Here is a 14,419-nt window from a genome sequence, read left to right as displayed (position 1 = left end):
TGAGACTAATTTCTTTTTCTTTTTCTTTTCTTTTCTTTCTTTTTTCCCAAGACAGGGTTTCTCTGTGTAACAGTTCTGGCTGTCCTGGAACTCACTGAAATCTGCCTGCCTCTGCCCCCTCCCCCCCAGTGCTGAGATTAAAAGCATGCATCACCACCACCCGGTCATTTTTTGAATCTTAATACAATAAAATTAAACACCCAAGCTTATTTCCCTCCTCCTGCATTAAATTAAAGCCATTATCCTGCCATTGGGGACAAGCCCAGGACTTAGGAGTGTGACTGCACTTTGGTGATCCCCCTCGTGTACTACACAGTTGTATGGGTTGTAAGGGAAGAACAGGCTTCCTTTGGAGTGTTCTCCTGACAAGCATCTTGGTTGGTAGGAATGTTTCAGTTAAACACAGCCTCCTATATCCAACAGCTTTATAGAATGACACAAGTTTTGCTATTTTCCACTCTGTTCTCTGTGTGCAATGTATCAAAGATGTCATGAAGAGCATCATGGTATCTGGAAGCATCTGAAAACATCCACTGGGGGAGGGGTTGGCCATGTTACTTTGCTACAATGTGAAATTCCAACTAATAAAAATGTCAGGTACAGGAGCTCACTATCCTGAGTCCCCTTAAGCCTGGAGAGGGAGACTAAGGGACGCAGCATCTCCCTTTTATTCAGATGCGACCTCTGTCCCAATACCTACAAGTGACATGACCATTGTTAGACATGGGATTTGTCTTTTAGTCTTCAGTGTAGCTCTAAATCAAGTTTCCAACCAGGCAGGCATTGAAACAGCAAAGAAATAAAGGAAGAGGGTGTCTAAGCAACCAAGTCTTCTCAGGAAGAGAGGAGGAAGCCGGGGAGAAGTGATTAATAGGTTTATTTGCATATACACAGAGAAGAGTCAGCGTTGCTGGGTGAGAAGAGGCAGGGCTGTGAGGAGGTAAGGCTTCAGCAGAGGAAGGCACCTTGACAGACAACACGAGACTCCTATTAAATCAGCACAGTTGCAAACTTCTTTTGCCTCAAACCAACAACTCAATGAATTCATTTATCGGTTGAGAATCATTTACAAAACCAGGTGGTAAAGAAAGGGAAGAGAAACATTCACGTACCTGAACCTGCTGCTTAAAACATTATGTACAGGATGCAGAAAAAATCCTTAAGAGGCACTTCCAGGAGTTCTTAGCCTGATCAGTGCCCTCTCCTGCTAGGAAAAACAACCATCATGGAAGGATTTGGGGATTAAATATGTCCTCAACATGGGAGGCCTGGATTCTACAATGGTCCAGGCAAAGGGAACTTTGAAGTGGTTCACATCAGGCTTCCAGTACCAGGACTACACAAAACAAGACCTCTGGAAAGGAGTGCAGAGTGGCTAAAAGCAGCATCCCTCTTCCTCTTGCTCTGGTGGTTATTTCAGGGACCATCTCTTGGAAGTCTCTCCCCCGGATGGAACACATCCCTCAAAGGATGACCTCTCTCGGCGTCTATGGTTATGGACTAAGTGTACTTTGACTTTTGAATGTTTTTGAGTACCCAAATGAGACTGACACTTGGCAGTTGGAAACTAATTATCATTAGCTAATTTTGCTTTCTTTTGCCTCAAGGAAGATATGCGGAGTGTGAATCTATCTGATTAGATTAAGATAAAATGGAATAGAAGAACCATGCTGACTAAGGGGAAGAGACACACACACTGAGTGGTTATAACTTTTTTGTATATAAAGGATTAAAAATTCCAATTTAATCATTTTGGAAAAGCAAATGTAAAATGACTTGGGCTTATAAAACCAGAATTTACAATTATCTGTGAATAGTCAAAAGATAAATCATAGAACCATTTTAATTACAAATCTAAAGTAATTCTAAGGTGGTTACAGAACTGCTGTCCCACTCCCCAGGAAGAGTCCAGCCGCTGACTGTATGCATCCCCACTCTACTTAGGCGCCTTCCTCTCCTTCCCAAACTGTGCTTTCATACCTCAGCCACATCAGATACTAAGCTCATCTCCCTTCCAAAAAGCTCAGCAAGATGAGATATCCTCCTGGCTCTTATCAACCACCTTCCTTTTATAAGAACCCTGGCTCCCAGCACTGAACATCATCCATTCTTCAGCTTCCACAGGTGGTCTTCTCTTGGCTCCATCCCAGCAGGACAGGTCCTCCTCTGAAAGGAACGCTTCATCAGTGAGGCCACAGTTGCCTTCAGCTAAGTCCTCCCTAGGCCAGTTCCAGCCAGGCTTCAGCTGTCTAGCACCTCTGCATCCAACGTTCCACTGTTCCTCCTGCTTTAACATCTACACCAACAGGACATCTGGGTATCCTCAAGTCTTCCTGTCTTGCACAACCCTTCAATGACAACTCAGGAACTACCATCACCACTATACACTGGAAATTTGATATTTTCTTCTCTCCATTGTTACCTACTTCAACAGAACAGAATGTCTTCTCGGAGCCAGGAGACAAACCAGAGAATTGTCTCTCGTCACTCCCTGCCTCCTAACAGATGCCCACTAATCTGCAAAGTTGACGTGGACCCCACAGCTTCTGACAACTCCAAGCCTGAGGGAAGGTGCCAGGCCTGCCAGTTCTGCCTGATGGATTGACACCGGATACAGTACCACATTCTGCCTGATGGGACTGGCATCGGATACAGTACCGCATTCTGCCTGATGGAACTGGCACCGGATACAGTACCACATTCTGCCTGATGGACTGGCACCGGATACAGTACCACATTCTGCCTGATGGACTGGCACCGGATACAGTACCACATTCTGCCTGATGGGACTGGCACCGGATACAGTACCGCATTCTGCTCTTTACTAAAACTCATTAGCATCCTTCTACCAGCCATTTTATTAGTTTGGGTAAAAAGCTCTCCCGAGGGGTCCTTTCTTCTTTCAGTATGCCTGGACTCCGTTACTTGGAGCCAAGGAAGCACCTGCTGGCCTTGAGTGCCTCTTAGGAGCCAGCATGTAAGTGGTTAAAGTGTGTTGTTCACTAGTTACTGTATGGACCTCACAGCTCAGAGGGTGGCTCTGCCCCTTCTGCGAACAGTGACACTATCAGGATCTGAGCTAAGTGTCAACCTCTTCTTAGCAGGAACGATGTTTCACAGAGTCACAGTAAGTGCTTGACGATGTGTTAGCTGGAGAAAACACAGAGCACTGAAAAAGGAGCCATATTTTCCTCTTCAGCACAGCCAATGAGCTGAAGGCAGGCCTCTCCGTTTGGCTAGCGTAAATCTACAATTCACTGCAGCACAATCTCATCTAGGGGACAATCTTCGTTAAGACCAGAACACCTATGTCGCGTGAACAATGAACAGGTGAGATGGCTTCGCCGATGGACAGTTAAAAGAAAGGCCTCATAAAACAACAAGCCCACATGTGCCAGCGGGTACGTACACACAAGAACAAGCCAAATGTCCCAAGACAGGGTCATTGTCACAGAGCCTGCACAGGAATGCTATGCTTGCATCTCACTAGCAAACAGCCATTGGGAGTCTCCCCCCTTCTCAGCGGAGCACGAGGCAGTGCCAGCTGGACATTCCGACCCACTGCAGAGTGGTGAACAGAAGGGAGCAGCAGCAGACACGGTTCAGGCTCTGGTTTTATGTGCCTTTAATACTTTTTCCTTTCCTCTGTGTTCACTAAACAAGAAAAAATTATTTTGTAAGGCTACTTTTTGTAGCTTTTTGTTTTCCCTTTGTATTTATCATGTTTTTAATTTCTTCTCTGAGGAGGAATTCTCTGAATCTGTGTCTTCCAATTCAATTCGGTGCCTTTTGAGGCCACTGTGGCCATGAACAACCTTGCTGCTGTCCATGGCTGAGGGGTCAGTGGGGTCTTCTCTCATTCCAGCATTGGGGGTCTCACAGGCCATTTCAGACCCACAACAATCTTTGTGTAGAAATGTCCCTGTCAGGGATGAGTTATCATGGTCAGTGTTTGGGTGTCCTGGGGACGAGTAGACCACTGTCTCCAGCTCCCCAGAGTTCTGCCCGTTATTGTGGGGGTGAGGGGGTCGGGGGTGCAAGTGTCCATTGTTGTGGTTGGTACAGAGGGTTTCAAGGCTCCTCTCCTCACTGTCATCAGACTGGGTCCTGGGACAGTTGCCAGACGCACTGTTGAGAGTGGAACCAGATGCCTTGGGGACAGGAGAGGGTGGCTCCTCAGCCCGGCTGCTCAGGGCCTTGCTCAGGGCCTTTCCATTGAGCTTCTTGGTTTCAAAAGGGTGTTCTAGAGGGCCGCTATTGTTAGTGTCCTGAGAGGTGCCCTCTGGCACCTCTGCCCAGGGATGGCTACTGTGCTCATGGCATGCGCCACTGCTGGGATTTCTGGTGGAAGTCCCTTCTTTGCAAGCGTCTTTGCTGCAGCCTTCAGGGGGCAGCTCCTGATCTCTCTGGGTTGGGCAGCAGGCTTCTTTACTGGAAGAAGGGATTGGGTTGTCTTTGGAGCTGGTTCCTGCTCTCCCTTCATCTGTCTCCTCTGACACTAAAGAGGTCTCTCCATCTTTGTTATTCGAGTAAGAGATATAGGAGTAGCGGAGCCATTTGTAAGCTTTATAAATCTTTCGCTCTACTGATTCCATGTTGGCAGTTGGTGGTGCCCGGCTTGGTTGGATATCCAGATTGGAAGCACTCCGCTCAGGGGAGGAGTTAGGGGAGGAGGAGAGGTCATCCACCTTGATCTGGGGGTAGTCGTAATTGTCCTCCCCAATGTAGGTGTTGGTGGGCTTGACTGGAGCGTTGGGCCGCTCTTCCCGGGGGGTCTTCTGTCGCCTCCGCATGGCATTTCGCTGCCGGGTGTTGGCTCGGCGTTGGTTCAGTTCCTCTTCTTCCTCCGAGCTACTAGAGCTGCTGGAACTGCTGGATCCATCCTCGGGGCTGGGCGACCTTGGCCGAGGGAAGAGATCTGTGTCCAGTTCAGCCTCACAGGCGTTCTCTTCAGAATCGGACTCATTGGACAGGGCCAGGAGGCGCTTGTCCTGGTAGCGCCGCAGAGCAGACAGGCGCTGCTGGCGAGAGGCTGCATCCTCACAGGTCGGCGTTGCTGGGGTTGACACCACTGCATTTGTGGTGGTGACACGTAATGGCCCCAGATGGAAGGCGTTGTCAGCAGACTCGTCCACTGTGGGAGGTGGGGAGCGGGGCAGTGAGGCTGAGGATTCTGAGTCGGTGTAGCCAGAGCGCTCACTGACCCCCGCATGCAGCTGAAGGATGGTACTCTCGCTGAGGTCACTGTCTGAGTCAGAGCTCCAGCCCTCGATCTCACGGCGCACCAAAGAGTCAAAGAAAGCCATCATCCGGGGGTCTTCCTGGACAGACTGGTTAGCGTAGTCGTGGGACAGGCCACTCCCACTGTTCAATACAAGGCTGATATACTCTTCATGGGTGTAGAGGCAGCGGGAATCATCTTCAATCCGACCGTCGAGGTCTCCTGTACATCCTGGCTGCTTGTATGGGCTCCAGATCTACATAGAAGACGGAAAACAAAAGCAACCAGGATTGAATGGGAAGTGTTCGATAGCTGGCCATGTTAAACACCACTAAAGAAGAGCTTCTCCCAGATGTCTTCATATTAAAGTCACCGAGCAACTTTAAACCTATTTTCTTTACAGGTACAACGGTACACTCCTGGAGTGCACTTGGGAGGCAGAGACAGGAGGATCACAAGGCCTCACCACCTGAGCTACACAGCCAGAACTTATGTAAACACAAAACAAAACAAATAGCCACCAACGCCTAGACAAAACAGAAGTCTTCAGTAAACTGGTTCTTATACAATGTGTATCTAAAGTGAGACTTTTAGAGGTGGGTAAACGCCAGTTAGAGCATAGACTTAGACTGTATTCAGGACATCTGTAGGTGGAGGATAACCCCCATATTGTCTCTTTCCTCTTATGTTTTCTATCAGTACATTGGAAATTATAACCTTAATCTAAAAGGAGGGGTGGAAGATGACTTGAATATTAATTAGGTGGTACATTTGAAAATATACCTTGCCAGGCATGGTGATGCACTTGGGAGGCAGAGGCAGACAGATCTCTCTGAGTTCAAAGTCAGCCTGGTCTACACAGTTAAGTTCCAGGCCTGCTAGGGCCTCATTGTAAGATCTTGTGTAAAAAAGGAACACTAGACTATCCACATCATCCAGATCAACAGATTTCACACACACACACACACACACACACACACACACACACACACAGACACCCCTAAGAGATTTCAGCTTTATCATTCCACTTTTCAGGTTTCCTCTGTGTAGCCATGGCTACCCTGGCCTTAAACTCACAGAGATTTGCTTGCCTCTGCCTTCCAAGTACTGGAATTAAAGGTGTGCACCATCACTGCCTGGTGCTGTAATATACTATTTTTAACCAATAAGAATTACTCATTGGAGCTTGGTAAGAATAGACAACTGCCTACACTGCTCCTCCTTCTTGGCACTGCAGGCATTGGTTACCCAGGAAACTGGGTTTTGTTAACCAGGGAGGCTCTTGTTTGCTTCACAGGTAATTTTCTCAGCTTCAGGAAGAGGCGAGATATATTATACTGTCCTTGGAACCTTAGGACGCTTTCTGGGTCTCATTTTTAATTCTGAGCCAAGTGCTTCATTTTCCCAGTTTAAAAGTACCAAAATGTGTCAGGCGGTGGTGGTGTACACCTTAAATCCCAGCACTCAGGAGGTAGAGGCAGGCGGATCTCTGTAAGTTCCAAGACAGCCAAGGCTACACAGAGAAACCCTGTCTTGAAAAACAAAAAAACCAAAAAACAAAACAAAACAAAAGTTATTTGCCATCTTCCCTAATACGACAACAAATCAACTTGTCCTTCATAAATTTCCAGACTCTGCTAACAGAAATGGCCTAACTACTTCATAAATCACCCCGCCTACCCCAGACAGAGTTTCTCTGTGTAGCTTTGGAGCCTGTCCTGGAACTCGCTCTGTAGAACAGGCTGGCCTTAAACTCACAGAGATCCAACTGCCTCTGCCTCCCCAGTGCTGGGATTAAAGACATGTGCCACCATCACCCGACCACAAGTCACTTTTAAAATTAAAACTTTATTTTATGTATATAGGTGTTTTGCCTTCCTCAGAGGCCAGAAGAGGTAGTCGGATCCCCTGAAACTGGACTTACAGACAATTAGGGGGTACCACATGGGTGCTGGAAATTGAACCCAGGTTCTCTGCAAGAACAGCCAGTGTTCTCAACCACTAAGCCATCTCTCAAGCCCCTTGACAAGCCATTTTTTAAAAGTTCTAATCTCCTGGCCCCCACATTTTCTCTTCAGGAATGAAAATCACAACATTAAAAGTCAGTTTTATTTGGGCTCTGGAATGTGACGAGTTGAGCTGAACTACGTATTTCTGGAGCTTGGGGTAATGGAATATGACTGGATCAAAAGGCAGGAGACTTGGAAAGTGGGCTCCTAGGCTTAGCTCCTAACTAACTGGTGATCCTGGGTGAGGCTTGGCTCTTCATCTAAACAGTGGATTAGATGGGCCCTAATGTAGTCCTAAGATTCGATGGGAAACAAATGCCCTCCTAGAAGTCAGTGTGTATTTGAGAGCAGCAGGAGCCCAAATTCCACCATTTCCCACAGTCCTAAGCAGATGCCTTCACCCTGGAAAGCCTCTATTTCTCAACCACACATGTGAGGATGATAAAATGACAGAAGCTATAGCCAAGCACTAATCGCCAGGCTGCTTTCTCTTTAATGTGTTGGCTGAACCCCACAGCCAGAAAGCTTTAAGATCAAACTGCTTTAGCTGGATATCAGAATTACTGATTCCCTATTATCCTGGTCCAGAATCATTTCAATTATTTATGAAACTGTCCATTTCTTTACCTCAAAGTTAACAATTCAAAAGTGAAGCAATGCTGGGGGCTGGAGAGATGGCTCAGTGATTAAGAGCACTGGCTGCTCTTCCAGAGGATCAAGGTTCAGTTCCCAGCATTCACATGGCAGTTGCAGGCAATCACCTGTAACTCCAGTTCCAGGGGATCTGATACCTTCTGGACTCCACAGGCATCTGCACACATGTGGTATCACACACACATACATGCAGACAAGACACTCACACACAAATTATTCTTTTAAAAGCAAATCAATGAAAAAAAAAACCCAACTTGCTAGATTTATTTGGGAAACCTGCATCTTAGGTATGTAGTCATTTTCAAGTGCCCGCTCTCTATTTTAGCAACTGTGCTTAAATCTATATTACAACTATCTCTTAATAAATGACAACTCTGAGAAGGGGAGGGAGACCCTGATACTTATTAAGTGGTTAGGTGTGCCTCCTTGAAATCTGAGCAGCTTTCTTGAAACAGTACAGTTTTCTCAAGCTACTGCAGAAAAGGATAAAACTCAGTTCTTATGGAAAGCAAATGTCTGAATAGAGTGGCCTGGACATGCTGAAGTAGCAGCTCCAAGTCCTCTTCTCTGTGTAAGTCCTTTGAATTTGACCATCATCACCTGTACCTAGGTAAAGGTCCTCAACTGTTAAGTGGGGTTTACAGACTCTGCAATGTGGCTGCCAGCTGCCAGGACCCTCTGGGGCCCTCCAGGTACTCTAGACGATACTCTAGCCCTCTCCTTACCCTCTGCCTTTGACAACTAAAGATCATTTTCTCAACAGCCATACGCTTTCCTATTTCTGAACATTTCTTCACCAGCACAATGCCTGGCACAGAGCAAGTGGTGAACTAATACTTTTTAATCCAACAACAACAACAACAAACAACAACAACAAAAAACTTGTCGTCCCCCCCCCCACATTTATTTATTTGTGTGTGTGTGTGTGTGTGTGTGTGTGTGTGTGTGTGTGTGTGTGTGTGTGTAGGTGCGAACCACAGTGCTTGTATCAAGGTCAGAAGACAACTGTAGTGCAGGAGTTGGTTCTTTCCTTCTACCATATGGGTCCCTGGAACAGCATTTAAACTTTAAGGGCTGAAAAGATGGTTCAAACAGTGACCTCTATTGAGATTTTCCCAAATCAGAAAAATCCCTCTCTATAGTGTTTTGTCTCCATGTCTTGGGAACACTTTATCTTTATCTCTCCCCCGTTTTGGGCCATCAATTCCTAGGGAAACTTGTGAGATCTTTCTTTATCTTTATGCTCCCCACAGTGCCTACCATGAACAGCATCCAGTAGACATAAAGTAGAGATTTGAGGGAAAAAAGAATCTACACCCCACTCCCCCCCCACCATAAAACAAATCCCTTCTTTTGCTAAGTGTGGGCATTCAGGCAAACAGAGGACTTGTTCTGGATGTGAAGAGGAGACTGGCTCTCTGAAAGAGGGCTCTTTTCCAAGTTGAAAACATGGCAGTAAAGGATGTGGACAGGGAGAAAGGAGAGTAGACACAGAAAATCAGATTTCATGGTAGGTGATGCTTCTGGAGCCGATGACCTGACCCTGTTGAACCAACAAGCAGCAAAGTAACATTTGATTAAATAGCAATTGTCAGGCCCTGGTAAAACCCAAGGCAGGTGTGTGGCACACCCTCTCTTACAAACAGGACACACACAGAGACTGCTGAGAACTAGGGATCTTTCAGGATGATGTAATCTTAGGCAGGGTAGTAATTCCAACAGAGAAGGGCAAGCACTTACTTTCAACCTTATCCTTCCCTTTGCCTCTCCTGCATTTATTTTTCCTTTCCTTTCTTTCTTTCTTTCTTTCTTTCTTTCTTTCTTTCTTTCTTTCTTTCTTTCTTTCTTTCTTTTTTTTTTTTTTTTGAGACAAAGCCTTACTGGGTAGCTCAGGCTGACCTGAGAATATGCTATCTTCCTGCCTCAGCCTCTTGAGTGTGCAACACCAAACCCAAACTGTAATGCTTTTCATCCTGTGCTATTCCCAGCAAGACCACAGATGGGGAAACACCTGTGAGAACTGAAGTTGAGAAGCCCCTTGGGTTTCTCTCTCACTGTGCACATTTAAGGTTTAAATGGTCAACTGTGCCTCTCTGTTCCTATGGGAACCTGGGAGCAGTGAGTTCCACAGCTCAGTCTGGATAACCTCACAGAGAAAACATTTTCTCCTCTTTCTTGAGAACTTGGCCAGTTTCCAACCTATGACCTTTAGAGTTAAGACTTCAGTTGACTAAACAATATCTGGGTAGACTCAGCACAGAAGCATCCGAGCACATGCCAAACAGGAATTTCTCTTCTAAAGGAGATGCCCAAGCAGAAAGCTCGCTGTAGAGAATGACGTCAACAGGCCTAGAAAGGGCATGTTACAGTGCCAACCTATTACTCATAGGCCAAAGGAAAGGGGGAAGTAATGTGAGGGACAGGGCTATTTCAATGACTGTCTAAGTAAAGGAAACTGAGATGGTCCAGTCAGCTGTCCACTCCCTTGCCACCAGCATGGTGAACGTGGTAGAATAAGGCTCTAGCCTGAATTGCCACACATTAGCCACATGACCCCAACAGCACTCTGTAATTTACATTTCATCAGCTGTAAATATGAGAGACTTCAGAGTACTCCATTGCAGACGATGTATCTACATCCTCTCCCTCCTAAAACTTAGGGGTCACTACACAAGACGGGGTGGAAAGACTACAACAAAACCACCTTTAGGATACAGCAGGACATCTTCACATATGAACTTGGAGGCTAGGTAACAGAAGTGACAGTGGTTCTCCAGATCACACGGGAGTGGAGAACAGAACTCAGCAGCCAGGATCAGAAGCCACTGAATGTAACACAGAATACACTTCCTGCTTTGAAGCCTGCCGACTAGTTTTAAAAGTAGATCTGGAGATACAACTCAAAGCCAAAGGGAAGTCAGGGGATGCTGGGCCAGTAGCCTGAAAATTTGGTTTAAGGCCATCAAATCTAGACTGAGAACTGTATATAGGCCCTCCATAAAAATAAGCTGGTTTGATTAGCAGTTACTGATAAGCACATGAAGGGATTATTTATGGAATATATATGTATGCACACCAGGGAACTCTTGCTCCCCAGACTGATAGCTAGAATACCAGTATGGGACTGATCCAGACCCCAGGAACATGGGTTTCTGGAGGAAGCCTCGAAAATCTATGGGACCTCCTGTAGAAGTTCAGTACTTATCCCTAGCATAGGTGTGGCCTTTGGGAGCCCATGCCATATAGAGGGATATTCCCTGAGCCAACACACACAGGGGTGGGCCTAGGCCCTAACCCAAAGGATACAATAGACTCTGATGACACCCTATGGAAGGCCTCACCATCCAGGGGGAGCAGAAAGGATATGTGATAGATAGGGTTATAGTTGTGCGGGTGTGGTAGGGGAGGACAGGAGAGAGAAGGGAACTGGGATTGTCATGTAAAAACAATCCTGTTTCTAATTCAAATAAAAAAAAGTTGAAAAACAAAACAAAACAAAAAAGATCAGGGTATAATGGAGCACACCTTTAATCCCAGCACTCAGGAGACAGAGAGGCAGGTAGATCTCTGGTCTACAAAGTGAGTTCCTGGACAGTCAGGACTGCATGCACAGAAACCCTGCCTCTAAAAACAAACAAACAAAACAGCAACAAGAACAGCAACAAAGACAGGCTCCTACTGTGTAAATCTGCCTGGCCTGAATTCACTGTGTAGACTATGTTAACTTAAATTCAGAGATCTGCCGGCCTCTGCCTCCTGAGAGCTAGTATTAAATACATTTAAACATGTACCACACCATGTCCCACCATGTCCCACTTACTTTTTTGGGGGGAAGGTGGGTAGGTTTGGGGACAGGATTTCTTTATGTAGCCCTGGCTGTCCTGGAACTAACTCTGTAGACTAGGCTGTCTCAAATTTACAGAGATCCACCTGCCTCTGCCTCCTGAGTGCTGGCATTAAAGGTGTATACTACTACAGCTTGCCCCCTACCTACTTTTAAAATATTAACTTCTAATATTTTATAATATGTCAATATCACTGACACCCTCCCCACTTAAAGACAGAGTCTTGCTTTGTAGCACAGCTGGCTTTGGGCTTGTGATTCTCCTAACCTCAGCTCTAAGTGTCAGGGTTATAGACAATAGACCACCATTCTTGGCACTCATTGAGAATTTTGATAAATGCTCAATATATTTATCTATAAATCCCTATAGACATAGTTCTGGTTTCTTTCAATCATGAACTACCAGTGTTTCCCTAAAGAGGACAGAAAGGGAAGGTGCCTCACCTTGATAATCTTTTCTACACCAGAAGAGCAGATCATGTACGTGTGAGGGTTAAACCGGACCTGGTTAACAATGGACCGATGCCCTTTCAGCACCATGAAGGCTCCATTGACCACCCTGCCAATGCCACCTGGGAAGACAGAAGGAAACAAAATCAGATGATAAAACAGGTTCCAGTAATGGCACAAACAACTTTGAATAGGAGCTGAGATTTTTTACCACTGAGTTGAGAACAGAATGCATAATCTCATAGATAAAGTTGCCATGGGAAGAGGGATGGAACACCTCTCAGCATATGTGCTCTTCTCTAGAGCCTTTATTTAGCCTGTAAGCAATGCCCACGACCACCCACAGCAATTCCACTGTCAACGACCCAAAGACACTTACAACTTCAAGTTTTTGGTCTCCAAATTCTAATCCATATGTCATCTTAGACAAAGCAATAGAGCAAAATCAAACTGAATGCTTGGGACGAGTCATGCAGCTAAGCCAGGAACATGCAAACCCAGGAATATGTGATGATTTAAATACACAAGACATCTTTAATCTGTTAAACTCTCAGTTTATATTAAGATGACATTAGAGGGAGGAAAACAATGCAAACAATCCTTTTTTGCCCTTTGACAGCGGGGAGAACTGAAGACAAAGGAGACCTGGATCACATTCATAGTAAGCAACTATTAAGAGTTGGAAGTAGGGCTGGGTGGTAGAAGTTAACTTTTTTTCTTTGCCCTTATTGTAGTAAAAATGCTATAAAAGAAACATCCAGCCGGGTGGTGATGGTGCACGCCTTTAATCCCAGCACTTGGGAGGCAGAGACAGGCCAATCTCTGTTAGTTTGAAAGGTCAGCCTGGTGTACAGAGTGAGGGCCAGGACAGGCTCCAAAGCTACACAGAGAAACCCTGTCTCCAGAAAAGAGTTGGAAGAAGGACCAGTGAGATGGCTCAGTGGATAAAAGCACTTGTTGCCAGACTCATAATCTGAGTTCAATCCTAGGGCCTCACAACCATGGTAGAAGTTGTTCTCCTTCCATGTGCTATGGCACGTTTGCCCCTCCACAGAGTAAATAAATACATATAATTAAAAATAATTTTAAATTACAAAGTGGGCCTTGAAAACAACATGTACAGTTCCAGTCAATAGTCCACTGATAGAAAGTTCTATCTTTTGTTTGGTTTTGGTTTTTTGAGACAGGGTTTCTCTGTGTACCCCTGGCTGTCCTGAAATTTATTTTGTAGACCAGGCTGGCCTCAAACTCAGAGATCCACCTCCCTCTGCCTCCCAAGTGCTGGGCTTAAAGGTGTGTAGCATCATGCCCGGCTTGAAAGCAATATTTTAAAGAACATCTTGTTTAGAGAATGAGAGAAGTACCAAGTGTCTGGAATGTGTTAACACAGTAAAGATACTGTCACTAACTTGGGATAGACTCAGAGGCACAACATACACTGCAATGGCTACATTACATTTATAGTTACACACAATTACATCCATACAGAACACATACACTGCATTCTGAACAGAGTTGCTTCTGAGTCACCTACAACTAAGTACATGTAAAGCTAATAAGACAGAGTGTGGAGCGTCTAGACACAAACCAAAGAGTGTTATTTGACCAATGGATACTTTCTTTGTGCTTCTACCATGGAGGTAAATGACTATTAAATACTGTTTCTGCTCTATGTACCCCATTCCACTCCCGGTAATACTTGGATCAACACTCATTCCAGACATTTCCCAATATCTCAGTGAAGGAACAATGACTACAACAATGTGCCTCCCCCAGTTAATCTCTTTCTAGGAGCTTTTCTGCATTTGTCCTCCTGGCATGATTCTTCATTTGCCTCATGGATAAAGTAGGCTGATATAGTGGGATACAGGTGTGTCTGACCTGTGGCCCATGGGCTGCATGTTTCCCAGGACAAGAGTATATAGCCTAACACATTGTGTCACAATGTCAAGTGTCTGAGGGTGGGAGGGAGGAGCGAAAGATGGCTTGGGTCTAGGGAGAGGAAAGGGATCCATGGGAACCTAAGGGCACACAACAGCAGTCTAGACACAGGGCTCACAGCTTCCCTCAGGTGCACCTTTTAGTTTTACTTTTATTGCTGTGATAAAACATCCCAACAAAAAGCAATTTAGGGAAGAAAGGGTTTATTCTGGCTAATAATTCCACAGTATAGTCCATTACTAGGGGCAAGTGTTGGAGCAGGACCTGAGACAGCTGGCCATATCACATCATAGTCAAGAG

At 45.5% G+C, this 14,419-nt stretch overlaps 1 protein-coding gene across 3 annotated transcripts in view; it reads right to left on the bottom strand.

The window, feature by feature from the left end:
• Positions 1-860: 860 nt before the first annotated feature.
• The window catches only part of Dcaf5 (DDB1 and CUL4 associated factor 5), a 94,765-nt gene continuing 81,206 nt past the window's right edge, over positions 861-14,419 (bottom strand). For all 3 annotated transcript variants that reach the window (XM_027418399.2, XM_027418398.2, XM_027418400.2), the window contains exons 8-9: positions 12,173-12,300; positions 861-5,477 (exon numbers count right to left, since the gene is read on the bottom strand). In XM_027418399.2, coding sequence (XP_027274200.1) covers positions 3,720-5,477; positions 12,173-12,300 — 1,886 coding nt within the window. In that variant the 3' untranslated portion in view covers positions 861-3,719. The remainder of the gene's footprint in view (positions 5,478-12,172; positions 12,301-14,419) is intronic.

Source organism: Cricetulus griseus, chromosome 5, assembly GCF_003668045.3.
Source record: "Cricetulus griseus strain 17A/GY chromosome 5, alternate assembly CriGri-PICRH-1.0, whole genome shotgun sequence".
In the NCBI taxonomy this organism is placed as follows: domain Eukaryota; kingdom Metazoa; phylum Chordata; class Mammalia; order Rodentia; family Cricetidae; genus Cricetulus; species Cricetulus griseus.
Note: the sequence above shows the minus strand (reverse complement) of the source record. Positions and strands in the feature narration are given on the sequence as shown.